This window comes from Haliotis rufescens, unplaced genomic scaffold (assembly GCF_023055435.1).
Source record: "Haliotis rufescens isolate VD_foot unplaced genomic scaffold, xgHalRufe1.0.p SCAF_12, whole genome shotgun sequence".
Taxonomy (NCBI): Eukaryota; Metazoa; Mollusca; class Gastropoda; order Lepetellida; family Haliotidae; genus Haliotis; species Haliotis rufescens.
The window spans coordinates 36,248,589-36,276,465 of NW_025963802.1; the positions used below are offsets into that span (position 1 = coordinate 36,248,589).

General features: G+C 43.4%; 1 protein-coding gene across 1 annotated transcript in view; it reads left to right on the forward strand.

The window, feature by feature from the left end:
• LOC124136589 (adhesion G protein-coupled receptor A3-like) overlaps window positions 1-27,847 on the forward strand; it is a 123,713-nt gene extending 95,866 nt beyond the window's left edge. The window contains exons 4-17 of the mRNA XM_046502554.2: window positions 748-819; window positions 1,789-1,860; window positions 2,259-2,422; window positions 6,750-7,297; window positions 7,886-8,044; window positions 8,994-9,088; window positions 9,272-9,512; window positions 18,851-19,040; window positions 19,797-19,898; window positions 20,242-20,345; window positions 20,898-21,013; window positions 21,862-22,047; window positions 22,895-23,074; window positions 23,739-27,847. Coding sequence (XP_046358510.2) covers window positions 748-819; window positions 1,789-1,860; window positions 2,259-2,422; window positions 6,750-7,297; window positions 7,886-8,044; window positions 8,994-9,088; window positions 9,272-9,512; window positions 18,851-19,040; window positions 19,797-19,898; window positions 20,242-20,345; window positions 20,898-21,013; window positions 21,862-22,047; window positions 22,895-23,074; window positions 23,739-25,950 — 4,441 coding nt within the window. The 3' untranslated portion in view covers window positions 25,951-27,847. The remainder of the gene's footprint in view (window positions 1-747; window positions 820-1,788; window positions 1,861-2,258; window positions 2,423-6,749; window positions 7,298-7,885; window positions 8,045-8,993; window positions 9,089-9,271; window positions 9,513-18,850; window positions 19,041-19,796; window positions 19,899-20,241; window positions 20,346-20,897; window positions 21,014-21,861; window positions 22,048-22,894; window positions 23,075-23,738) is intronic.
• Window positions 27,848-27,877: the final 30 nt, after the last annotated feature.

The window sequence follows — 27,877 nt, forward strand, 5'->3', positions numbered from 1 at the left end:
GAAACAGCATTTAAGCAGATATATTTCATTTGTTTAAAAAAACCCAATAGACTGGACCAAAGAGAATAAAAATATTTCGAATACCCAAATAAAACTATAGTATTACCCAATGTGAATTATAACTACTAAGTAAATGCGCCATGGTTCAAACAACTATCTGGAACTGTGGATGGATATATGTCCAGTGGCCTCACTGACTGACACTAGCACAAAGAGTTTGAGGCATGGAGTTACATGGTATAAAAATTAGGAGGGACAATTGGAGCTGTTTTCATTATTGTGGTTGTATCGCAATAGCAGCCCACACTATTGCAGTGGGTATTGGGATAGTAGTAAACCAACTTGATAAATATATTAATCAATGTAATAGAAATAAAGTATTGCTGACAATCTCAAAGGCGGCCATTTTCTCCCCGTTGCTACTCAAATCAAAGGGAAGTAACTCTAATCCTTGCAGGCAGGGAACACTCAGGCAGGTTTGAAATTCACCTAATTTATGTATTATTGATAACTAACTGTTGAAACTATTGTTTGTTATGCATACTATCGATGATACTATTGGCTTTTTAAGATTCTTATTGATATTGTACTATCGTAGGGCAAACAGTTACGATAGTTCAATTTGTGGTTACACCCCTAATAATAGTTTTGATGTATTCACTTCTTTCCTTTTCTTGTTCGGCCAGCAAAACTTTGTGTTTTTATTTTCTGTACAGACATAGTTTGACTCTGTTCTTCTACTTTCAGAGATCTTTCCTCAAACCAAATTGGCACCATCAACAGTAGCATGTTCACGGGACTTCCCAAGTTAGAGAAACTGTAAGTTGAATGAACACCTCACCTTGTCAAAGAAATGAGGAAGGTGTGGGTAGTAGGGTGATCATTGGGTGCTGGTCATAAAAGCCAACGAAAATGAAAATAAAGTGGTCGAAATCTTTTCTTGGCTTGGTGTGTGCTCCACTGTAATGGATGGATGCTCATGCTATTAACCACTGGTTTGTCAGGCCCAAACTGGATTGATATGATCTGCTGTGGTATTAATGGACTGTTGTTGACTCTGGCATTCCCTCTTGTGAGACACTCTCCTCTTCTTGGTATAACTGGGGGCATGGGTGGCCCAGTCGTCTAAGGCGCTGCTATTCGCTGTGCAGAGTTGCGTCACTTGGGCACGCCAGAAACCTATGATTGTGGGTTCAAATCCCGGTTCTCCCGATTATGTGTCTAGGTTTGTCAGCACCATACCCGTGCTCGTGGGTTTCACCGAAGTGGTAAACATCGGAGACCTGCATCACTTCGGGCTTTCCTCCCACATTGAGCTGACACGCGGCGATATAACAGGAATACTGTTAAAAGCGGCGTAAAACCCAACTCACTCACACTCTCTTGGTATAACTCTGTGTTTCATGAACACCTTGTTACTGTCACTTTCCTGGGGCGGTCGGGTAGCCTTGGTTAAAGCGTTCGCTCGTCACGCCTAAGACCCGGGTTCGATTCCCAACATGGGTACAATGTGTGAAGCCCATTTTTCTGGTGTCCCCCGTCGTGATATTGCTGGAATATTGCTAACAAGCGGCGTAAAACCATACTCACTCACTTATACTGTCACTTTCCACAGAGTGTACAAACACCTGGCATCATCACAGACTTTACAGTGTAGGAACATCGGGTGTCATCACTGTAACTTTACAGCGTGACAGTTGGGTCTTAAATTTGTCATTTCAGTTTGTTGCTGTTGTGGCAGAGAATCCCGCTGGGTTTCCACATGTTGATCTGTGTTGTTTGTTTCAGATTCCTGTCCCGCAACAGAATCAACACCATCCCAGAAGGAACATTCAACGATCTCACCGCACTCAAACGAATGTAAGCTTTGTGTTTTCATGTCAAGCAGACTGAAGGTTAACAGATAGTGGCAGTAGTAAAAAGACTGACCAAGTCAACTCAGACTTTCTCCGTCATGAATGCCTCTTACCTTTGCTCCATCCAACAACCCAAAACCCTAACCCCCTACCCCACTCCAAGTAACCGCCCTGTCCCCATAAACCACCCCAACTCACAAATTCAATCTCATCCCATCCCCAAACCCCACCCCACCCCACCCCACCCCACCCGAAAGCCCACCTAAGCCCAGGCCTAGCCTGGCCCGGCCCAGTTCTACTATCCCACCCACACCCCACAAAAAAACCCCATCCCATTACAAACAATGACAAAGGTAGGACAGAGACGAGATCAGTACAGAGGTTTACTGTTGTGTATTTCAGTGACTTCAACTCGGAGTACTTGCGCTGTGACTGCCACCTGAGCTGGATGGTCCGCTGGGCCAAGGACAAGGGGGTTCGAATCCAGTCTACCACCAAGTGCCAGCTGCCAGATGCCATGAAGGGACGGATACTCTCCAAGTTGAAGACAGTTGATCTCCATTGCAGTGAGTCACAAGTTTACTGTCTTCACACTGTAGGATGTTTTGTTTGATGTTTAAAGCCGCACTCAACTATATTCCAGCTACATGACGGCGGTCTGTAAATAATCAAGTCTTGACCAGGAAATCCCCTATTGATATAATCGATCTATGCAATTGGGATATGATGACATGCATCAACCATCAGCCTGACCACCCGATCCTGTTAGTCATCTCTTGTGACAAGCATTGTTGCCTTTAATGGCAAGCTTGGGTTGCTGAAGACCAATTCTAACCTGAATCTTCATGGGTTATTGTAGGAAGTAACATAACTGTGACCATGAACTGTAACTTCAGCTGAGTTGTCAGGGGTGGTTTTAACCTGGCAGTGTTCGCTTGACATGGAAGAGATTACAGGTGGAGCAACTAAATGTGTCTTTGGATCTTCTGGATTTAAGGGATTTAAATGAATTTATATTATTTGCGATTGTTTGTCATGATGCATAAATATGGATATTTTGTGGATATTACTTAAGTCCATCATTATCTAGCTTTCAACCCAACACCCCCATCCCCACTACCAACCCACAACCCCACCCCACCCACCAACCAACCCACCAACCAACCCACCCACCAAGTCTAAGCCCACTCCTCCCTTTGCTAAGGGTGTGACATGGGGACGTGGCCATACCTGTGTAGTCGTTATACTGTCAGCATGCAGACAGATCTCTGACCTGTCAGAGTTTTAAATCTGAAGTGCAACACTGCCTGGGAAACTATTTGCCATTGACAAGTTTCAGTTGCTAGATAACAACGTACAGGCCAGGCTTGCCAGCAGACACAGGTAGACACTGCTTGTGATATCCAACTGGTCATAGCTGACAGGTGGTTTATGTAAAGAACTAGATTTTAGGAGAAAACAGCTAGCCTGGTCAGATTTTCTCCAGTCTTGGACTAACGGACTAGTGGCTGTGTCTAACACTGGGATATTGTAAATTAATGTAGGTATGAAATGAGTGCGATGAAAAAATGCTTGTGTCCCTTGCTCGTATTAATAAAGTGACTCCTTCTTGTGTCAGTTTTATGTTTATTGTCATGTCAGGTTCGCTGCACGTGGGTGGAAACAATAACATATATAACAGTAGTCACAGTAAACAGTGTAATTGAGTGCCAGATTGAGACAGTGCTTCTCACCTGGTTCTGGTGTCAACAGGGCACGGTTTAGGTGAATAGGGCACGATTATGGTGAATGGGGCACAATTTAGGTGGATGGGGCACGATTATGGTGAATGGGGCTCAGTTTGGGTCGATGGGGTACGAATTTTGTTGATGGGACACAGTATGGGAGGATGGGGCACAGTTTGGGAGGATGGGGCACAGTTTGGGTGGATGGTGCACAGTGTGGGTCGATGGGGTACGAATTTTGTTGATGGGACACAGTTTGGGAGGATGGGGCACAGTTTGGGAGGATGCTGCACAGTTTGGGTGGATGGGGTACGAATTTTGTTGATGGGGCACAGTTTGGGTGGATGGGGCACTGTGGGTGGATGGGGCACAAATTTTGTTGATGGGCACAGTTTGGGTGGATGGGTCACAGTTTGGGGGCATGAAGGGGTTATGGATAGGAGAATGGTGTGGGGCATGAGGGAGGCCTGGATAGGATACAGTGTATGACTGGAGAACTGAGTAGGCTGAGGCAGTAAATAGGTGTTACAAAATTAAGGGTTGGGTAAAAATGGTAGAAAGACGATGTTGGGAATAAGGAAGGACAAGGTGTGGATGCTGAGAGGGTTCCTGGAGGGCTTTGAGTTTGACGATATAGATGAAGAGATGGCGGTGCTGGTCGTCTTAGCAGTAAAGATAGCAGTAGGAGTATAACAAATCTGATTTATTTATTTAAGTCTTCAAGAATAAAATCTTGCACATTTGATCAAAGATGTTCTTCCATTATAAAAATTATTAATCTCCCAGGATAAATATTGTAATTACACAAATATGCATGTGTGTTTAACAGCCTCCGATCTATTTTTGTGGTATTATCATTGATTAATATTCACTTAATTACAACATGGCTAACTCCTGTCTTAATAGCCTCCATGTTCAGGGAACTCGAGGGAATACCTTTCAGTCGCTCCTTGCCTGGACCTCTACACACAACTCTACTGAGATAAGAATTAGTGTAAAAACTCGCTAGTTTGACTTTTTGCAGTAGCTTAATTATCAATAATAACACCTTATTGAAGGAGCCTCATTGCTGTGAAGAGATCAAAGCTTGGCGAGTACGTCTGCACTGCCAGTCAGCATGTTACTGTCTAATGCATACTTCAAAGATCTTGTTCTCACAAAGATTCTTTTTGTCCATCTAAATTTGACATAATTTTCGAACCTTTGAGGTTTTATGACAACTTTTTATCCAAACATATTTACGGTATTTTCAAATCCAAAATGTATTTTTGGCTCGTCCAGTTTTGATTAAGGTTGAATTGGTATGCACTGGGAATTTCCGTCACCTGTCTTCAACATAATTCACCAGTAATAAAAATGTGACTGTCATAACAAGTTGTGAGGGAAACAGTCTTGTCAGCTTACCACTTTTACGCTGTTAATGTCAACTGGGAGAGCAGCTTCCTGATTGTGACATCAGTAAATGGTGACCCTGCTTGATGTTGGTCGGCTGTCTAATGGCAGGTTAATAGCTCACACTGTAATTGCCTCAAAGGATATGAAATGTCACATGTGATGAGTTTAATATGGCGGAGGGATATAGGCACAGAGTGAACAGTGCAGTACGACCTTGGTTCCCAACTTTAACTTGATTATGGCGCCGTTTGACCTGATGACAACACTAGTTGTGGTAGTTTTAATGAGAAGGGAAATTGAATTTCATGTTCCCCATTTTTTATTTACTACTAAAATTCTGTAGTTATCTGATAATATATAATCAATATTTCTTTCATTAAAATGACACTTTTAAACCGGAACTTCATTCAGTCTGCCTCGGACACTGCTGATTTGAGAGAAAGATCAATGATAAGATACATTATTAACACAACATTTATCGTTTTCTTGTCAGTTTACGTAAGTGTCCCATCTTGTGTCCTGCTGTGCCACTTGAAAAACCGTCATTGTCGTGTCACTTGGAGATCAATGTTACTTGACGAGAAAAGACAATTGTCCTTTATTTCACTTTAGACGATGTATGTTGTAAAAATGATATTTTGTGGTAAATGCAAAGCTGATGCTTTTTCTTTAAAATTCCATGAGGTACCACTATCGGGACATAAGCACACTCACTTTCTTGTATGAGTAAAATCGTGCCTAGTTATTGCATGTATGCCTGTATAAGGGAGCATCTATTTGATTTGTGTGGTAGGGGTGGAAGGGGGGATTGAAAATTCATACATACTATTCGATTTTTTCATCACAGCCTCAGCACACCACAACCATGTCAACAACATTCCTATCAGGGCAATCTGTAACTGATTTTGTCTGGGCCTGGTGATCTAGGCAGTGATAGAGTGAGCACTGGTGTCGGGGTACTGTGACAAACAGTCACCAAGGTTGCAATCAGCTGAAGCTTTCTTGGCTTTTTTAACAAAGCATGGTCAAACATGGGTACTGGGTTACTGTTGGGGTATTTCAGTTCTGTTCATTTGAGTAAGATCCGCTAATAATAGTCAATAACACTAAAATGTACAAAAAATGATGCTAAGAGTCAAGTTCGGGCTAGTGCACTCAAAAGTTTGGAGCACAGACAAGTATTGTTTGGGACCTGTTGTGGACCTGTGGGGGACCTGTTGGGGTCCTGGTTTGGACCTGTTGTGGACCTGTCGGGGCCCTGTCGGGGCCCTGTCGGGGACCTCTTGGGGACCTGTCCGGGAACTGTCAGGGACCTCTTGGGGAACTGTCGTGGTCCTGTTGGGGAACTGTCGTGGTCCTGTTGGGGAACTGTCAGGGACCTGTCAGGGATCTCTTGGGGAACTGTCGGGGTCCTGTTGGGGTCCTGTTGGGGAACTGTCAGGGACCTCTTGGGGAACTGTCGGGGTCCTCTCGGGGAACTGTCAGTGATCTCTTGGGGAACTGTCGGGGAACTGTCAGGGACCTCTTGGGGAACTGTCGGGGTCCTCTCGGGGAACTGTCAGAGACCTCTTGGGGAACTGTCGGGATCCTCTCGGGGACCTGTTGGGGACCTGTCGGGGACCTGTCGGGGACCAGTTATATAATCTCATTAGGGCTGGGTGGTGGAGTAGCCTAGTGTTTAAAGTGTTGGCTCAACACACAGATGTCAACATAAGTACAATGTGAGTTCTTTGTGTGTTTTGCCTGAGACTTATGGATGACCTTGATGTTTCAGAACATGACCTTCAGTTGCCGTTCTTTGTCATCAGTCCTCAAGAGAGTCAGATCGTGTTTGAAGGTGACAAATTGCCGTTCAACTGCCGAGCCTCTTTTATACACGAGGACACACACATCGCGTGGATACGGAAAGGAGTTGCTGTGGAAACCAACAAATCTGCTGGTGTCTTTGTGGTCACGTCGAAAACACCAGACGACACAATCATCACGCACACATTAGCATTAAATAATTTACAAAAGTCGCACTCGGGTATATGGAGTTGTCAAGTTTCCACGCCACAAGGAAAGGTTTCCCGAGATGTTTCAATAACGGTTATAAAGGATCCTGAGAAAAATTGTCCCCATATCCATAAAATAACGAACAAGGGAAACTACACGTGGCATGAAACCATCGCCGGGGTGACGGTCAAGAAGCCATGTAAGGTCGGGGGAAAGGACGACTTCGCTACGTACTACTGTGACGAGTATGGATACTGGAAGTTCCTCAACATCTCACAGTGCGACTACATCAGCGACAGGACGCGCATGCTACACAGACTCGCGCTGGTGAGTTGCCATGGTTTCACTACTTCCTGTTTCATGTCGGTTGTTGTAGGTCTGCAGTAAAATACTTTATGGTGTTAGATTTATTGAAACATATTTGCTACATCTCGAATAACTTGATTTGTCATTTCGGATGATAGAACTTTAGGGCCCATGCCAAATCTCCATTGAAACAATGGTAGAATATTGATTGTCTTGAACTACAGATTTAATTTGCTACTAATATCGTCTCTTTCAAGTCATTGAAAATGGTGGAAATGTTACTGTATTCGACGTAATAAGTGCCTAGGGCGCTCTCAAAATTAGAAATAGGGGGCTCTTATTAGAATATAATTTTTTGGGGAAAAAAATCAGAGTTGAAAGATCGTAAATTTCGTGGTTTATGCTGACAGCCTAAAATGATACAAAAGAAAAGTCTGTGCGTTTTATACACGACAGATATATTTTCCAGAATTTAATTGCCCATAATTAAGGGTGCATATAACACCTGAGTGCGTATTATACACGAATAAACAAGTCTTGTGTACATTGAGCCAATTGGATTTTGAATTTTGGTATTGGTATGTGATCGTTTCTGTCTTCCTATTTCAGGAGGAGATAAATGCAACCACAGTGTTTGAATACATCAGCAAGATCAACATGACACTCAACCTCCCTGTGCCCATCTTCCCCGAGATGTCCGTCATGGACGCCGTGTTTGTTTCTGATGCCATTGACCGACTCAAGAGCTTCGTCTCTGTGGGTGCTGAGGTAGGCATGCATTATTGCTGGCAGTGTCACAATGACCTTGGCTTGTCAGATATCTAGAAGGGAAAAATGTTATCAAATGTAAATTGAGTTTCTGCTAGAGTGAACTTGATGATAAAGTTGGTGCAAATTAAAGTACTTGTGATCAAAGGGACATAACTCCATCAACCTTACTGACAGCCGCCTGGTTGAGTGACAGTTATTCTACTACACTATACTGGTGGACAGAAGAAAGGGAACAGATCATACAGAAAGTGTTTGTTGGCTCTGAAATCCTGTATGTTCCCATAGGATTAATCATCTTTGTGATGTATAAGAAATTTGTGTTTGTTTATGCACTGATTTTGTATGGGGACTCGACAATTTTTCAGCTGCCGCTGCAAAACCTCACATTTTATATACCAGCCTAATTATTTTTTCTCAAAAACACCTCTCTTTGATGTCATTTTTGTGGCCGAAAATTTCTTTCTTCTGCAGCTGTCTGAAGCATTGTTATGATTTTCAAGAATGTTTTGGGACAATTAATTATTTAAGATAAATCCCAGAATATCAAATGGTTGGGGCTTTTGGTAATTTTAATGTTCAGATCAGGGATCTAGCCATACTCAGATGCCAATATCCCTGCAGGTCTACAAATGTTTATACAATTCTGAAATTGTGTATTGTGATAATAACTGATGATTTAGCTATGCAGATGCACTGTTTTTCAAAGTCCATTAAAAAAAAGTTATTTTTAATTAGTTTTGCATTATTTCAATGAATGCAACATTATGATGTTTCTTAATTTAAGAAAATATAACATTCCAAAATATTCAAACTGCTACATGGGTAGCAAGTGTTACGTTGCAGCAGATAAATGATAGCAGTTTGTAATTTTTCAAGTAGGAGGGCCCTGCTCACTCACTCACTCACTCACTCACTCACTCACTCACTCACTCGACATCTTTTGCAGATATCTGATGCCATTGTGGAGGTGGTGAACAACGTTACCATGGCGACACCAGCAACGCTCGCTGGAGCACAGATGCAAAAGAAAGCTTGTAGCAGGTGTGTGTCGTCTTCATTAATGCTAAATTTTTCAGAGTTAAAATGAAAATATTCATGAAAATATTTGAATTTGTGTTTTGCAAATCCTGTCAATTTGTTTTAAACAATAGAATAAAATGTGGTTGTCTGGGTGTAAAACAATGAATTGCTTATACAGCATCATAAATATTTTACTGTTTCCAGGTTTGTCCTTGCATTGGAGAACATGACCCAGCAGGTGACGCCACCGTCGCCGTCCAGGAAGTGGAGCCGCTACGCCTCCAACATGGCCATAAATGTGCTGCGGGAGTTGGAGGCCAAACCCTCTCGGATCTACTGTGCACTGGAGAAATCCAAGAAGAAGGCAAAGCGGGGATATTCTCGGAGTTCGTTTTCCTGTTCGCGGTTTGGGAACACGACGGATGACCTACACTTGTCCATGAAGGTAGGGGTAACTGTTAGTTAATATTCATGATGTTCTAGGGTTTATACCCAAGATGGTATTACAGGGCAGAATAGCTCCTCAATAGCCCATGCTTTAGTATGCCTCCCAGACCTAGAGAATAAATTACACTTTAACTCAAGGCTAGAATGATTTGGCAAGTCTAGATTGACTAAACTCTGAAATCAAGGATTGTCTGGGCTCCATTTTGATTTTTTTGTAGACCGCCCTCTAAGTTGTGTCCATTTTGGTGGCCAAATGTGACTTAATCTATCATTGGCAACCTAAATGTATCTTCTGCTCACCACTTGGCTACCTAAGAGTCAACAGAACTGGTGACAATGTCTGTTTAAGATATCTGTTGGCTCTTAAAAACTTAAGTTTGGCTCCTGAAATATTCATGTTAGGAGCCACTTGGCTCCTTCACAAAATAACAAACTTAGAGTCCTGGCAGATAAATATTTTTAAATATGATAACTTTGTTTTGGGGACTTAGTGTCAGTAGACACGAGATCACATGAGAACACATGAGATTACATGAGATTACATGAGATCACATGAGATCACATGAGAACACATGAGAACACATGAGATCACATGAGAACTCAAGATCACATCAGAACATGAGACATTTGTGGATGAGATTGGGGTGGTTATGATGTGGGACCACTGAGGTATCTGGCCAGTCTCCATTAGTTACAGGTTACAGTGACATCGTTGTGATGTTGCAGCAAGGCGTACAACTGCATGCAGATTTCACTGACAGTCATAAACACATTCTGGAAAGTTTCTGATGAATTTCAGCTTCCCCTGAAGACGCAACTCCCACTCTCAAACAGTTCACTGATTGCATTGTAGGCATGCAATTGTTAGGTTGAATTGAAAAATAATTTGAGTTATCTTCCTTATTCTGAGTGGTGTGATACGTTACCCGCTCTCCTATAATACTTTTGGAATTTATAAATACTAAGGGGGGGGGGGGGGGGGCACGGGTGGCCCAGTCGTCTAAGGCGCCGCGATTCGCTGTGCAGAGTTGTGTCCCTTGGGCACGCCAGAAACCTATGATTGTGTGTTCGAATCCCGGTTCGCCCCGATTATGTTTCTAGGTTTGTCAGCACCATACTCGTGCTCCTGGGTTTCACCAAAGTGGTAAATGTTTGAGACCTGCATCACTTCGGGCTTTCCTCCCACATTAAGCTGACACGCCGTGATATGACTGGAATACTGTTAAAAGCAGCGTTAAACCCAACTCACTCACTCACTATAAATACTAAGTTTGCTAAGAGAGGTACTGGCTGACCCCAGTATCACGTTTCTGCATCTATGTTTTGTGTTACTCCCACAAATACACCGGACCAATGGAACAATAGGATGTATGACTTGATGGAATGAGGCAGTTACGAGTGGTCACGGTCCAGCTTCACTGTTCCCATGACACACAGAAGCAACAAATTAGCTACCATCCTTCTCTCAGCTGTGTCACCTTACAAACACTCACAGCCCCTGTAGCCCCCCTCCGTGGTCTAGTGGTAGAGCGTCCGCCCAGAGAGCGGAAGGTCCGGGGTTCGATCCCCGGCCGTGTCATACCAAAAGACGTTAAAAGATGGTACTTGTTGTTACCCTGTCTGGTGCTGGGTATTAAGGGGCTAAAACAAGGACTGGTCGGCTCGGATTCAGTATACTGTGTCTGGGGTATTCATGTTAAACTGCGGCATGGTATCTTAGTGAGCTAGCACTATAAATCGGCATCAGTCCGGACTAGTACAAGCAGCCACACACACACACACACACACACACACACACACACACACACACACACACACACACACACACACACACACACACACACACACACACACACACACACACACACACACACACACCGCTATATAAGTGCAATAATCTTGGACGCAACGTTAAACCCCATTTCACCTCACAGCCCCTGTGTATAGTTACAAACCCTCTCTCTCAGCCATGACTGCTTCCGTGGTCCAGGGATAGAATGTCTGCCTGGAGAGCGGAAGGTCGGGGTGTAATCCCTGGCCGAGTCATACTAAAGACGTTAAAAGATGGTACTTGTTGTTACCCTGTCTGGCTCTCAGCATTAAGGGGCTAAAACAAGGACTGGTCACCATGGAGTCAGTATACGGTGTCAGAGTGGGGTGTTCATGTAAAACTGCAGCATGGTATCTCAATGGGCTAGCACTATAAATCGGCATTAGTCTGGGCTAGTACAAGCAGTTACACACACGTGCATCCATGTTGCTGTATATGCAGTAATCTTGGACGCGACGTTAAACCCCATTTCACCTCACCTACAGTCCCTTTCCCTGCTTCTGTGGTCCAGAGGTAGAATGTCCGCCTGGAGAGCGGAAGGTCGGGGTGCAATCCCTGGTCATAATAAAGACGTTAAAAGATGGTACTTGTTGTTACCCTGTCTTGCGCTCTGCATTAAGGGGCTAAAACAAGGACTGGTCACCTCACCTCACCTCACCTCACCTCACCTCACCTCACCTCACCTCACCTCACCTCACTCCTGGCCGTGTCACCTTACAAACACTCACAGCCCCTGTGAACTTCTACTGCCTCTCTCTCGACCATGTCACTTTGCAAACACTCACAGCCCCTGTGTTGACAAACTTTGGGTGGGGCCATTATTAATTTTTAATCATGTTATTTGGCATGTTTTGTGTGGGTAAGACAAAAGTTTATCCTACACGCACACTGTATATAAGCTCTGAGGTGGGAACAAAAAGACAGGCTGTGTTGTGCATGTCGCAGTGATCTGGGCTGCTCAAGCTGAATGAGCTGATTCACGTTGCCTCCCAGGTCAAGCCACACCCCAGTGATCCTGTCAGGAACAGGAAGGGCTGGAACAGTCCCGGAAAATTGTGTCGATAGTTGCTACTTAAAAACCTGTGTTGGAAATTCAAGGTTTGGGTTCTTTATGACGGTTTATAAGAGAGGCATTTCTTTCATTGGACCTCTGTAACCACCTGTGGGTTTATGGCTTCAAGCTGCCCGAGGCTCTACACCGGCGGGGGCAGCTTGTTGTGCACTGATTTCAGTGATTTCACTGTACCAGGCTGTGATGACCTGCTGGTTGTGGGGCTGTCAGGGAGGCCTCTGTTTGAGTTAGCTAAGCCTGATGAGTTGATATTTATGTAATGGAAGAATAAAATACATTTAGTTCTTCGTTTAAATACCCTAGCAGAATAGGTCCTTAGTACTGGGTGCTTGTCTCCCATGAAAGATCTGGCACAGAATAGGTCCTTAGTACTGGGTGCTTGTGTCCCGTGACAGATCTGGCACAGAATAGGTCCTTAGTACTGGGTGCTTGTCTCCCATGAAAGATCTGGCACAGAATAGGTCCTTAGTACTGGGTGCTTGTGTCCCGTGACAGATCTGGCACAGAATAGGTCCTTAGTACTGGGTGCTTGTCTCCCATGAAAGATCTGGCACAGAATAGGTCCTTAGTAACGTGTGCTTGTGTCCCGTGACAGATCTGGCACAGAATACGTCCTTAGTATTGGGTGTTTGTGTCCCGTGACAGATCTGGCACAGAATAGGTCCTTAGTATTTGGTGCTTGTGTCCCGTGACAGATCTGGCACAGAATACGTCCTTAGTATTGGGTGCTTGTGTCCCATGACAGATCTGGCACAGAATAGGTCCTTAGTACTGGGTGCTTGTCTCCCATGACTCCAGACTGGAGTAAAAAATTATTTATGTCTGTTCACCTCCTCCCTTAAGACCCTCATATATGTGTAAGGTTTTCCAGTGACCCCAGTGGTTGCTGCATACACAGTGTATCCATGAAGGAGACTGCACAACTGAGTCCTTAAGGAGTTGCAGAATGTGCACCCACCTTGCGGCAGTGACAGCAGCAACATCGTTGTGAATGTAGCCTGCGTGTGCCCGGCAGCAGGGGAATGTCAGCCTACCTGACCTCGGTCGGTGACTGTCACACTGGATCGGAGTACCCTGTGATTGATTCACGCTTCACTGGTCCTCTCACTCGGGGAGTTGCTGTACAGGAAGGGAATCTATTGGTGGGGAGATAGTCCTCATATTCCTGGTGGGAGACATTCACTGTATTCCTGGTTGGTGATATTCATCGTAGCCCTGTTGTGAGACATTCACTGTATTCCTGGTTGGAGATATTCATCGTAGCCCTGTTGTGAGACATTCACTGTATTCCTGGTTGGAGATATTCATCACAGCCCTGATGTGAGACATTCACTGTATTCCTGGTTGGAGATATTCATCATAGCCCTGATGTGAGACATTCATCATATTCCTAGTTGGAGGTATTCTTCATAGCCCTGTTGTGAGACATTCATCATATTCCTGGTTGGAGGTATTTGTAGTCCTGTTGTGAGACATTCACCATTTTCCTAATCACTGACTTACACTGTATTGCAAGTGGGGAGATATTCATCATATTGCAGGTTTGGAGATATTCATTGTATTGCAGGTGGGGATATATTCATCGTATTGCAGGTTGGGAGATATTCATCGTATTGCAGGTTGGGAGATATTCATCATATTGCAGGTGGGGAGATATTCATCATATTGCAGGTGGGGATATATTCATCGTATTGCAGGTGGAGATATATTCATCGTATTGCAGGTTGGGAGATATTCATCATATTGCAGGTGGGGAGATATTCATCGTATTGCAGGTTTGGAGATATTCATCATATTGCAGGTGGGGAGATATTCATCGTATTGCAGGTGGGGAGATATTCATCGTAATGCAGGTGGGGAGATATTCATCATATTGCAGGTGGGGAGATATTCATCGTATTGCAGGTGGGGAGATATTCATCATATTGCAAGTGGGGAGATATTCATCGTATTGCAGGTTTGGAGATATTCATTGTATTGCAGGTGGGGATATATTCATCGTATTGCAGGTTGGGAGATATTCATCGTATTGCAGGTTGGGAGATATTCATCATATTGCAGGTGGGGAGATATTCATCATATTGCCAGTGGGGATATATTCATCGTATTGCAGGTTGGGAGATATTCATCGTATTGCAGGTGGGGAGATATTCATCGTATTGCAGGTGGGGTGATATTCATCATATTGCAGGTGGGGAGATATTCATTGTATTGCAGGTGGGGAGATATTCATTGTATTGCAGGTGGGGAGATATTCATCGTATTGCAGGTGGGGAGATATTCATCATATTGCAGGTTGGGAGATATTCATCGTATTGCAGGTTGGGAGATATTCATCATATTGCAGGTGGGGAGATATTCATCATATTGCGGGTGGGGAGATATTCATCGTATTGCAGGTGGGGTGATATTCATCATATTGCAGGTGGGGAGATATTCATTGTATTGCAGGAAGGGAGATATTCATTGTATTGCAGGTGGGGAGATATTCATCGTATTGCAGGTTGGGAGATATTAATCGCATTGCAGGTGGGGAGATGTTCATCGTATTGCAGGTGGGGAGATATTCATTGTATTGCAGGTTGGGAGATATTAATCACATTGCAGGTGGGGAGATATTCATCGTATTGCAGGTGGGGAGATATTCATCGTTTTGCAGGTTGTGAGATATTCACCATATGTGCTTTGTGGTTGTCATGTTAAATATTTACTGAAGCTCAGATCATATGTAGTTGCCAGGAACATTGCTTGTGTTGTGTCATTGTTGCAAGAATACTGTTGTGATGTAGGTACATTTCGCAAAAGAAAAGAAAGGAATTAGTCAATGCTATTATCTATCATCAAGCTTGCTTGGTGGGGAATTCTTGCATATCATGCGTGTCATTGTACTGAGGACTTCTGTGATATTGGCCTTTACCCATTTATCTTGTTCATTGACATGAGAAGAAACTACTTGAATAGTTTGTCACTTTAGTATTAGCAAGGGGAAGTTAAACTCCACCGGTCGCCATTACTCATTAGACCCCTTTGTACTCTGGTTTCAGAAAGAAAAATTGATTCCAAACTTTTTTAACCTGCACATCTGAGAACACCAAAAAAAGACTGCAAGCATGTACAAGAAGAATAGCAAATAAGTCTTCTACGATTCTATAGACCTTTCTTTACAAGGAAATGGCTTGGTGAGGATGTGATTGCTGGCATGCATTTGATTGTGCAGTGAGCGCGGAAAAGTCTGTTGTAGATGGCAGTGGATGAAAGGTACCTTCGTGAGAGCCTAATTCACGATGATAGAGAGTCACCATATAATGAAGGAAGAGTGGACTTCAAAGATGCTTGTGCTTAATGAATCCCATGTCATAATTGCTTTTCACTTACGGGAGTCAATTTCTCAGATAAACTTCAAAAAGTAGCCAAGTGACTGCATCCGAAGTAACACTAGACAATGAAGGGTTTAAAAGGGTTAGATTTGATGTAGTCTCATGTAAATTCACCTGGCACTGGAACTGAGCTTTCATGTTATGATTGGAGCATCAGCAGAGGTCTTTGCCCACTTGTTCCTGTAGGAGGTAGAATCAATATGGCAGTAGGAGGGAAGGTCTGCTGTTTTGTATCAAGGTAGAATCAATATAGCAGTAGGAGGGAAGGTCTGCTGCTGTTTTGTGTAGAGGTAGAATCAATATAGCAGCAGGAGGGAAGGTCTGCTGTTGTTTTGTGTAGAGGTAGAATCATTATGGCAGTAGGAGGGAAGGTCTGCTGATTTGTATCAAGGTAGAATCAATATGGCAGTAGGAGAGAAGGTCTGCTGCTGTTTTGTGTAGAGGTAGAATCAATATGGCAGCAGGAGGGAAGGTCTGCTGTTGTTTTGTGTAGAGGTAGAATCAATATGGCAGCAGGAGGGAAGGTCTACTGTTGTTTTGTGTAGACGTAGAATCAAAATTGCAGTAGGAGGGAAGGTCTACTGTTGTTTTGTGTAGACGTAGAATCAAAATTGCAGTAGGAGGGAAGGTCTGCTGTTGTTTTGTGTAGACGTAGAATCAATATTGCAGTAGGAGGGAAGGTCTGCTGTTGTTTTGTGTAGACGTAGAATCAATATTGCAGTAGGAGGGAGGGTCTACTGTTGTTTTGTGTAGACGTAGAATCAATATTGCAGTAGGAGGGAAGGTCTGCTGTTGTTTTGTGTAGACGTAGAATCAATATTGCAGTAGGAGGGAGGGTCTACTGTTGTTTTGTGTAGACGTAGAATCAATATTGCAGTGGGAGGGAGGGTCTATTGTTGTTTTGTGTAGACGTAGAATCAATATTGCAGTAGGAGGGAAGGTCTGCTGTTGTTTTGTGTAGACGTAGAATCAATATTGCAGTAGGAGGGAGGGTCTACTGTTGTTTTGTGTAGACGTAGAATCAATATTGCAGTAGGAGGGAGGGTCTACTGTTGTTTTGTGTAGACGTAGAATCAATATTGCAGTAGGAGGGAGGGTCTACTGTTGTTTTGTGTAGACGAAGAATCAATATTGCAGTAGGAGGGAGCGTCTACAGTTGTTTTGCGTAGACGTAGAATCAATATTGCAGTAGGAGGGAAGGCCTACTGTTCTTTTGTGTAGACGTAGAATCAATATAGCAGTAGGAGGGAAGGTCTGCTGCTGTTTTGTGTAGACGTAGAATCAATATTGCAGTAGGAGGGAGGGTCTACTGTTGTTTTCTGTAGAGGTAGAATCAATATGACAGAAGGAGGGAAGGTCTGCTGTTGTTTTTTATCAAGGTAGAATCAATATGGCATTAGGAAGGAAGGTCTACTGTTGTTTTGTGTAGACGTAGAATCAATATGGCAGTAGGAGGGAGGGGATACTGTTTTGTATCAAGGTAGAATCAATATAGTCTACATGACAACTGTGATACTGTTGAGTACAGGTCACCATGACAACTGTGTAACTGTTGAATACAGGTCACTATAATAACTGTTGAGTACAGGTCACCATGACAAATGTGATACTGTTGAGTACAGGTCACCATGACAACTGTGGTACTGTGGAGTACAGGTCACCATGACAACTGTGGTACTGTTGAGAGGTGGTACTGCTGGAAGTGTCGGAAGATGAAATCACGAAACTGTGACTTCCAATCTGTTAGACATAGTTACAAGTGACTTGTGGATGAGTGTTCTGACATTGTGTAGTTCCCTCTTACATCCCCCCCTGCAACACTCTCAGATCAAGGCAGTATGCAGTGTGTTCATGTGACACTGGATCAAACTGACTTGCATACCGATGAGGGCATTGTTGGAAACATCACTCCTTCACCTTCTTATTCATGCACCCACAATATAAATATTCATGTGAAGTGTCCCAAGCGCATACATTGTAGCTTGTTATATGTTGCCCGAGCATGAATCCTGGCTCTGATTTCTTCTGGTTGTTGCTTCGTGTAGGTGGGTATACTGTTGTCCTCTCATGCAGAGAGGGAAGTTATTTCTTTTGACATGCACGCTGTAACAGGTTTAATGAATATTTCTTTGGGAACACAGACTGTGAAGGCCATTGTCCTTGGCTGTTTTAGTCAGGTGTTGGCAGAGTTGAAGTGTGGGAAGCCTGTGGCAACTATTGGGCTTTTTCAGTGTATATTCTGGAGGCATCTTGGCAGTATTTTTTCTATCTATTTGGAATTTTATGAAATCATTTAGGACTATCTTGTTCTTTTATCAGTGTGGATAACCTGAATGAAATAAGTTGATGTTAATTCAGTGAACAGTTCTGCAAAGACAGATGCGAAGTGATTCCACTATACACTTGTTTGAGGATTTCTGTTTGCCTGATAAGACAGGTTCTTTGTAATTATGTCTGACACATTCTTATCTTCACACTTAGTTGAAGGTTTGTGGGCACAATTTGATGAAATCTTGAGGAAGATATGGATTGGACTATTTCGTTGATGCTGATATTTTTTGTCAATATTTTGCAATTATCATTTTCTACTTGGAGGCTGTTTATCAAAGTAATAATGTCCTCTAATGAAGAAGAGTGAGTGAGTGTATGGTTTTACGCCGCTTTTAGCAATATTCCAGCAATATCACGGTGGGGGACATCAGTAATGGGCTTCCCACGTTGTACCCATGTCGGGAATCGAACCAAGGTCTTCAGCGTGACGAGCAAACGCTTTAACCACTAGGCTGCCAGACCGCCCCCTGATGAACAGGAAGATATGCTGGTTCTGCTGACCACATATCACACCTTGTTATTTTGGGTAGAAAAGGTGTGAATTCATACTTAGAGCATCTATAATGGTTTGCGTGTACCCGACTTGACACCTCGTCATGAGATAGCTCAGCACGACTGCAAGTAGTATAGATGTGGTAGGCTTCTTTAAGATCTTGCAACGCTCAAGAATGTTGTCCAATTGGCTTTTCTCTTCAGCTTTTCTCATGTATCATGCTTTGTTCCAGAACATACAAGCTTCTGCAGACATCCCACCAACGCTGTTGCAGGATGCTGGTGTGTCTGAGGACGCCAACATCCAGGTCACCATTTACCGGAACCATGCCCTGTTCCCCAGAACCAAAAAACATTTTGAAGACCCCATGCTTGGTGATGGCAACTGGTCTGTGGTGTCCCAGGTGTTCTCCATCGCTGTGGGTGAGTGGGATCAATGAGGCAATAACACCATTTAAAGTTGAAACATTAAATTCAAATTTCAAAGATCAAATTTAAGTTAATTTCTGATAAAATTGTGGAGTGGAAATCAACCTGTTGGTTGGTTTGGGGGTTTGTTCATCAAACTTAGTAACCTAAGTATTGATTAACTTCTTTGAGAGGCAAGCTTCATAACGGTGTTAGAACCTCCACCGTAACGTCACTCTCATTGTAATAAAGAAGTTGTTCATCCATATATCTTCTCCTTATTAAGTATTGATTTACAACAGTCGTAAGTGCCATACTTAAGCATAGACTTATGCTTGTCGTAGTGGAAAGATGATTCCAACTCCATACTTGAGCATTAATTTACTACAGTTGTATTGCTAAGATGGTAGTATCTCCCCATACTTCAGCATAGATTTACGACGTTTGTAGTGTTAAGATGGTAGTAGCTCCCATACTTTAGCATTAATTTACTACAGTTGTATTACTAAGACAGTAGTAACTCTCCATACTTCAGCATAGATTTACGACGTTTGTAGTGTTAAGATGGTAGTAGCTCCCATACTTTAGCATAGATTTACGACTGTCAAGATTGCTTTCTGGAATGAGGCTAGACTGTGTATGTATCCCCCTCTGATTGGACTGGTCTCTCTGGGATTTGAGGCAGAACAAAACCAGACATATGTTTTATGGCTGGAATATTGGTGTCTTTGGCATAAAACAACACTCACTCACTCACTCATGTCATTGCAGGGGAACCCATTCTAAATTTGTCTAATCCCATCACCCTCAACTTCCACGTGCCGGACCCCCACGCCTCGCTGGCTGCTGTTTACTGGGACTTCGGAGCTCATGGTTTGTATAACTAGGATGTCAGGAAATATCTCAAGCTGATTCCTGTGTCCGTCACAGAACACATTGTGCCACCTCCATGACACAATGTTGAGATCTGATTCATTCACTAAGTATCCCACCTGGGAGGGAAATAAATATCTGATCTGCGGTCTTATACCCCGCCATGAAGAAAATGGGTTGCACATGGATTTCTGAGTAGGACACTAAATCCCTTGCACCCAACTATAACGCCAAAAGCTGCACATTGTTTAAGAGTCAATGAAAGATAGCCTCAGTGCAATCGAACAGCTGTTTTCTATTTGTTTTCAATTTGTTATATTCCTTTGACCTTAAATTGTGACAGGTGGACTGGGAGACTGGTGTACGGATGGCTGCGAGATCGTCGGCTTCACCGGCAACATCACTACCGTCAAGTGCTACCACCTCTCCAACTTCGCCATCTTGCAGGTAGATATCTCGAGCTTCCTGTATTGTGTGTAAGATAACAGCATGTATACGAGGTGGAGAAATAGCCTTATACATATCTGCTGAGTCAGCTAAATGAGCAAAAATCTTTCAACGGTGACATGAGAAATATTGAAATATTCCTCTTTTCACCCAGCAGTGAATGGGAACCTAGTAGGATGAGATGGTAATGTGACTGTTAACCTTCTAAAGCCTTGTAAGGCAGATTGAGATGTATACTCCCCAGGAAGCTGAGAATGAAATTCAAGTGCACACTTATCCATTAACCGGGGTATTAATCAAGCACTTTGACATGTATTATTGTGGGGATTTGACACATCATAAAAAAATAAATTGTTCTTGTTGTTTTTGTTCTTATTTTGTTGTTAACATAGGCTTTGACTTTTAAATTGTTTTTCACAAATTTCAATTTCATCTCCCTTCATCAATAATGATAAGCACTGTAGGAAAAGACGACACAGTTCAAGATGTTAGATATATGACAGGATGTTGCGATGTATTGTTGTCCGTAACGCTGGCCTGGCCATGTTTCAGGAGAACGCCAAGGACCAGTACCGCCGGTTCATCATGGAGCCAATCATCTACGTGGGCAGCTGCATCTGCATGCTGTGTATGATGGCCGTCATCATCACCTATGTCACCTGCTTCAGGTAAACTGTCGGAGATACACAACATGTCTTGTATATCCTAAAGGCACGGGGAAAATGGGAGGTGGACTAGCCTAGTGGTTAAAATGTTTGTTTTGATTCCTGACATGGGTACAGTAAGCCTGTAACTGCTGTGATGTGGCTGAAAGTAAACAATGTAAGTGTCTACATATGTTATATTTGGATAAAACTTTCCTAGACAGGTACAGATTTTAGTACTTTTTAGGTTGAGTCCCATCTGGGATTCGAACCCACACTGCCAGAGTGAGGCACCTTATTTTCAGTCAGCAGTTTAACCCACTCAGCCACCACAGCTTCCACAACATGAAAATCCGACAACTGGTAGTCTAGATCACATGGCCGAAAGCGATGAACAATAGCATTGTGTTCAATGTCAGTGTTGGTGATTACTGAATGTGTGTAGGGCTGGGACGAGTCCAAATTTACTACCCGGGTACCCATCCCTCTATTACCCGACCCTACCCGGGTACCCACTGTAGGTCTCAGGAGAGAGAGAGTATTTAGATACATGTTTGAAATAATCGGGTCATTCATACACTGAAGCTGAATTAAGTTATATCTTTATTCAACCATATGAAAAATCAGAAGGAACGGGTGCATAGTCAGAAAGCGAACATTAGTGACTTGTAGTGTAACCATAGAGTTCCAGATAATTTTTGTCATTAAACAATATATCATGTGACTAACCACGGGTCCGGGTAGTTCTGTGGGTACCCGGGTCCTACTCAGTACCCACCTGACCCGGGTACCCGAGTTACCCGTCCCAGCCCTAGATGTGTGACTACAATTGTGACTCCATGCTTGACAATATACGTTACTCCCTGTTCCAGAATGATCTACATCCCGAAGAAGATGAAGCACTCTGTGATCAACATCTGCATCAGCGTTCTCCTGCTCATTGTTGCCTTCACCATGGGCATCAATCGGACGGACTTTGAGTTGGTGTGTCAGATCGCAGGAATAGCTATACACTACCTCACACTGTGTGCGGTCTTCTGGATCACCATCACTTCAAAGTAAGATAGTTCTAGCAATGACATTTACAGATTACTCATAATTTCTCAAATGTGGAGTAAAATACAAAATTTGAAATCATTTTATATGCCTCTTAACCTATTCAGTAGTGATAAAAACATGGAAGTTGACAATCTCAGTGAAATCTGATCTTTTGACTCTGATATAAAACCTCTCTGCTTGAAGATGTGAGGACACCTTCACAGGTCACGTCAGGTGACCTTTCTAATCAGCCAATCAGCATTGAGATTTCTAAATTCTTAGTACGAGTTAGGAAACCATTCAGATCAACATGTCAGATTTCTGTACCTCAAAAACAAACATACATCAGGAGTTCCGATTGCGATAAGATTAAAGCTTTGCTACTGCGTTGTTTTAGATATTTAATATATCCTGCCATCTTCACACAAAGTGGTGTACTATCGAGGGTATGCTTGTGTTCTGTGGTGGTTTCCTCCTGCTGAGACTAAAATTTCCGAATCGAGTTGGTAAAGAAATGAAGGTGAATTGTTTTGGAAAGGTGCCATCTGATTGGCTCAAGTACCTCTGCATCCTTCTCTTTCATTGGGTTGTCGAAGTTCACATAGGGTTCACCTGATGTGATCTTATATGGAGGTGTCCTCAGACCTTGACGCAGAGCGTTATCATATCGGAGATTGGGAGGTTGATGAAATAGAAGGGAAGTAACTCTTGTTTCACAATCAGAGAAACACAACAAGCATACATCTTATGTATCATTTTGTTTTGTTTTCACCTGCCAACTGTTCGACACTTGGTTGTATGTAGATCTTATTGTTCAGCATCCTGTTTTTATCAACCCACTTCTAACAACCACGCTCTTGCCTCCAGCAACATGTTCAAGAAGTTCCTGAAGGCCGAGCGCCCTCCATCCCCGCCGCCCGAGCCGGTGGTCATGCCTCTCCCCCCCAAGCCCATCCTCCGGTTCTACTTCCTGGGCTGGGGCGTCCCCATCATCATCTGCGGCATCACTGCCGCGGTCAACTTCAACTTCTACTCAGGAAGTGATTAGTAAGTAGATATCGACTGCAGCTGAGTTAGGAGCAAGTTAATCTCTTGTAAATCCTGAACATACACCAATGTAAACCAGTCATCATTTGCAATTTTAGTGTCCACAACAACAACACAGTACAACAAGCATTAATTCAACCTCTTAGCTCTTACCCTTCTATGCCCTGTAAAACACCATGCTCTGTAAAATACTCTGCCCTCTAAAACACTATGCCCTGTAAACACTATGCCCTGTAAAACGCTCTGCCCTGTAAACACTATGCCCTGTAAAATGCTCTGCCATGTAAAACACTTTGCCCTGTAAAATGCTATGCTTTCTAAAACACCATGCTCTGTAAAACACTATGCCCTGTAAAACGCTCTGCCCTGTAAATACTATGCCCTGTAAAATGCTCTGCTGTGTAAAACACTCTGCCCTGTAAAATGCTCTAATCTGTAAACAGCTATGCCCTGTAAAACGCTCTGCTCTGTAAATCGCTCTGCCCTGTAAGACGCTCTGCCCTGTAAATACTATGCCCTGTAAAATGCTCTGCTGTGTAAAACACTCTGCCCTGTAAAATGCTCTAATCTGTAAACAGCTATGCCCTGTAAAACGCTCTGCTCTGTAAATCGCTCTGCCCTGTAAGACGCTATGCCCTGTAAAATACTATGCTCTGTGTTTCAGCTGTTTCCTCGCCTGGGAGCCGAGTCTAGGTGCGTTCTATGGCCCGGTGGCTCTACTTGTGGTGCTCAACCTCATCTTCTTCTTAAGGATCTCGTGTGTGATTCGTGGACAGCCCAACAACCTCAACGAGACGGACGAGACGGAGGAGATGCACGTGAATGAGATTGAGCTGGTGCCGAACCAGGCCGACACGAACCTGGAAACTCAGAGTCTGACTCAGCTGCATAACGATGATGATGATAACGCATCATCCATCAGCATTCTGGATCAGGAGATGCGCCCAATCACGCAGCTGCGAGCCCTGGTGGCCATGTTGTTTCTGTACATAGTAGCCTGGGTGTGTGGAGCTTTCGCTGTGGCCAGGCCGTTTAAAAATATCATCCCGTACCAGGAGTTAATCTTTAGTTATTTATATGGAGTGACGAGTGCGTTGCTCGGTGTGTTCATGGTGGGATATTTCTGCCTGATGAGGAGGGACTCACGTTTGAGTTGGAAGCGGTTCTTTGGATGCGGACCTCAGCCACTGTATAGCTTTCCTGTGAATACAGACCCGCCCACGCAGGTAACGCAGGTCAACGGCAATGTCGTCAAGTCAAACAGTAGTGTGGATGTATCCACGACATATTCACAGAAATCCTCTAATATTGCCAAGGCTTACCAAATGAAAAACAACCCTGGTAAGCAGTCGAACATCAATCTAGTCCCAGTACCCAACTCCTCCAAAGAGGGTTCCGTCAGCAGCAACCAGGAGGGATTTCCTAATTTTTACAACCCCCGACAAAACGGGGCAGCTAAGAAATTCTGGCAGAAAAATCGTCACACTCATTCAAAAATAATGAATAAAGATGTGAACAAAGACCTTAACTGTGACAGTATGACAGACAATATGTCGACGTCGGACATCAACAGGAGACTCAGTCAGGGCACGAACAGTGATGCAAATACTCACCTGAGTATTGAAATACAGATTCAAGCCAAAGAGTCGTCGGCCAAGCCTAACATGTTACATGGGGCCAACTTGAACAACCCAGGGATAGCGATTCACCATGGGGCTCCACAGCTCCCAATGAACATCCAGCACAGCCCAGGGAGGATGCCCGGCCCCCCCATGGACCGGAGTCAGATGACCCCAGTAGGGGGGGTGAAGATTCCTGATAGGGGTGGGGCAGTGAGCCCGTGTTGTAACCTGACCCCAGGGGGGCCTCTTCTACCTCAACATCAGCGCTCACCCAGCGCTTGCTCCCTCGGCACTGGATCCCACCCTAGTGCCTTCACCCCTGTTCCCCCCAGGAATAACACGTTGCCCCGTCAGCTCCGTGCAGGGGTGGTGCCAGTGATCCCTGCCGGGGAGTACGTGGTGCGGGATGGCTCCGTGCCCCGCCTCAGAGACTTCGACGGCCAGAGTCAAGTTAGTGATAACGGGATGGAGATTCTTCACCCGCAGAAAATGCCAGTCTTGCCTAGTCACATGGACCGTGGCGGTCAGAACGGTTATATACCGCCGGTCAGCCCTCTTAAGTCAAGGAATGATCACATAAAAACCCGGGGGCTGAGTCCCAGACGAAACTCTCGTCCCTCATCAGGTGAACGTGTACATAGCCCGAACACAGTGCGACCTTTATCAGGGGACTATAGCTCTGATAGCAGTCGGTATCGCTGTCACAAACGAAACCATTCAAGTTCTTCTTGTGTTTTACCTAGGACAAAAGGTGACGGCTCAAAGAGCCCTGTCATGTCAGATGACCAGTCACGTGACTTCATTTGTCCGGCAGACTCGGATGGTCAGCTGCACAATCAGCGGAGGCCAGTGATTAACGAGTCTGACCATCACTCCGATCCAACTCATCGAAAACGCCACCGACCTTACGATAAATACTCACGCCATCGAGGCATGCAAAAACAACGCTCTCTAGGTTGGGAAGAACAGTTCAAAGATCGTCCACGGAAAATAGCATATGCATATGTAAACCATTCTTACCAGGAAAAAGTGCTGCATAAACTCATATCACAAGCTAGCGAGAGTGATGACCTAGCAAAAAAGGCTTTTTGGCTGCCAAGGTCAATGAGTGAGTATGACCGACTAACACAGTCGGGATTCCGAGGCCTATTGGAGGACACAAGCTCTACCTCGGAGGATGACAGTTTTGACAATGTGTGGCTGCCTCAACAAGACAGTGGGGACAATGCATTTAAGAAGGAGACAAGTGTATAGTCATCGTCTCCGTATATACCGATTTATTGGTGCTTCATTCTCTGTACAGCTTTGAAGGGGAGGAGTGAGTGAGTGAGTAAGGTTTTATGCCGTTTTTGGGCAATATTACAGCCATATCACGGCCGGGGACACCAATTGGCCCATTTTGGGATTCAAACCCAGATCTGTGGTGTGACAAGCTAATGCTTTAACCACTAGGCTACCCCAATGCCCTTACAGGCTCAAGACTAATACTTCTTATGAAATCCTCTTTGGAATCGAGCCAGTTTTATGTGTGTTTTAAAATTTACAAGTGCATATGTAAGATGGTATTTGTGATTTTTTAACATAGTTTTCATTTTGTGGCAATTTTGTGAATTAAACTTTTAAATGCTTTAATGCTTTTTGTACTTGGGTATTTGGAGTGTAAGATATATTTCAGAAGTGTCCCCTGGTTGTCATGACTCCCGATCAAAGCTGGCCAGAACAGTTATTAGTGAACTTTTGTACAAGAGAGTGAATTTGTATTTTCTTGTGGCTAGTGGTAGTGTTTGGCCTGACAGGGTGCATCTCTCGGCTATCAATAATCATCAGCAGCAGCGATACTGAAGGGCGTACTTAAGGTACCGACCTTTTAATATTTGAGGGAAGCCTTGGATTTGGTATTGAGATTATACTGAGCAGCAAAACCAGATATTTTTTATTTAAAGCAATGAGCCTGAATTTTTGAAAGAAAAAACCCTTGGAACAATGTATTTTTTGTATCCTGCATTTCCTTTTCTTTTTCACAAGTCTGAAACAATTATATTTTTTCAAGAATTTTTGGGCATAATTTTTTTTCCCCCTATAAAATCCCAGGTCCCTTCCTGGAATATCAAATGGTCGGTCCCTTTTGTGAATGGGCGTCTCAGTACAGTTTAATTCACCATGGCTAAGTGATGTTTTAGTTTAGATTGAAACATTTCATTGTTCGAAATGGCAAGCTTTATGTGAAGAAACTTAGAAAGAAAATTTCTGTTAGATCTTGAGACACATAGGAAGTACATATATATGATGGTTTGTATAGACCAGTTGTCACGGAAACAATGTTGGCATTTACTTAATCCAGATATTTTTGGCATAGTTATATTTTGTATTGACCGCTTGAGGTGATGATCAGTTGTGTTGGCTCTGAACAGCTGTCTTTCAAGCCATAGGACAGCTGCCTTTACAACCCATACCATGGAACAGCTGCTTTACAAACCATAGAACAGCTGCCTTTACAAACCATAGCATAGAACAGCTGCCTTTACAAACCATAGCATAGAACAGCTGCCCTTACAAACCATAGAACAGCTGCCTTTACAAACCATAGAACAGCTGCCTTTACAAACCATAGAACAGCTGCCTTTACAAACCATAGCATAGAACAGCTGCCTTTACAAACCATAGAACAGCTGCCTTTACAAACCATAGAACAGCTGTCTTTACAAACCATAGAACAGCTGCCATTGCAATCGATAGAACAGCTGCCATTGCAATCCATAGAACACCAGATAATTCAATCCATACAAATATATGAATGTAGTGTCATGTTTCTCGTATAGAACTGTATGTACATGTAAAGACAATGTCCTGCATGTTGCATTTCAAAATCTTTGAGGATGTAAGCAAAATCGCAGATGTGAGCTTTTATTTGACAAAGTTTCCTGTTCTAAACTCAATGTTCTGCACCGACCATGCCAATCAAAATTTGTAGGGCCAGGCCAAGAGCTACACTGGAAATATTATTTATTCTCACTCTATGAGTTTTTACTTATTCCGATAAGGACATATTCTGCCATGACTTTTTAAAATTCTTGAGTCTGATTGGTCAGTCGTAAGTTTCAAATTACAATAACCACCTCTGAAACACATGGTGTGACAGCCACCTCACCACGGAAACTAATATTAAAAGAAAAGAACTTCT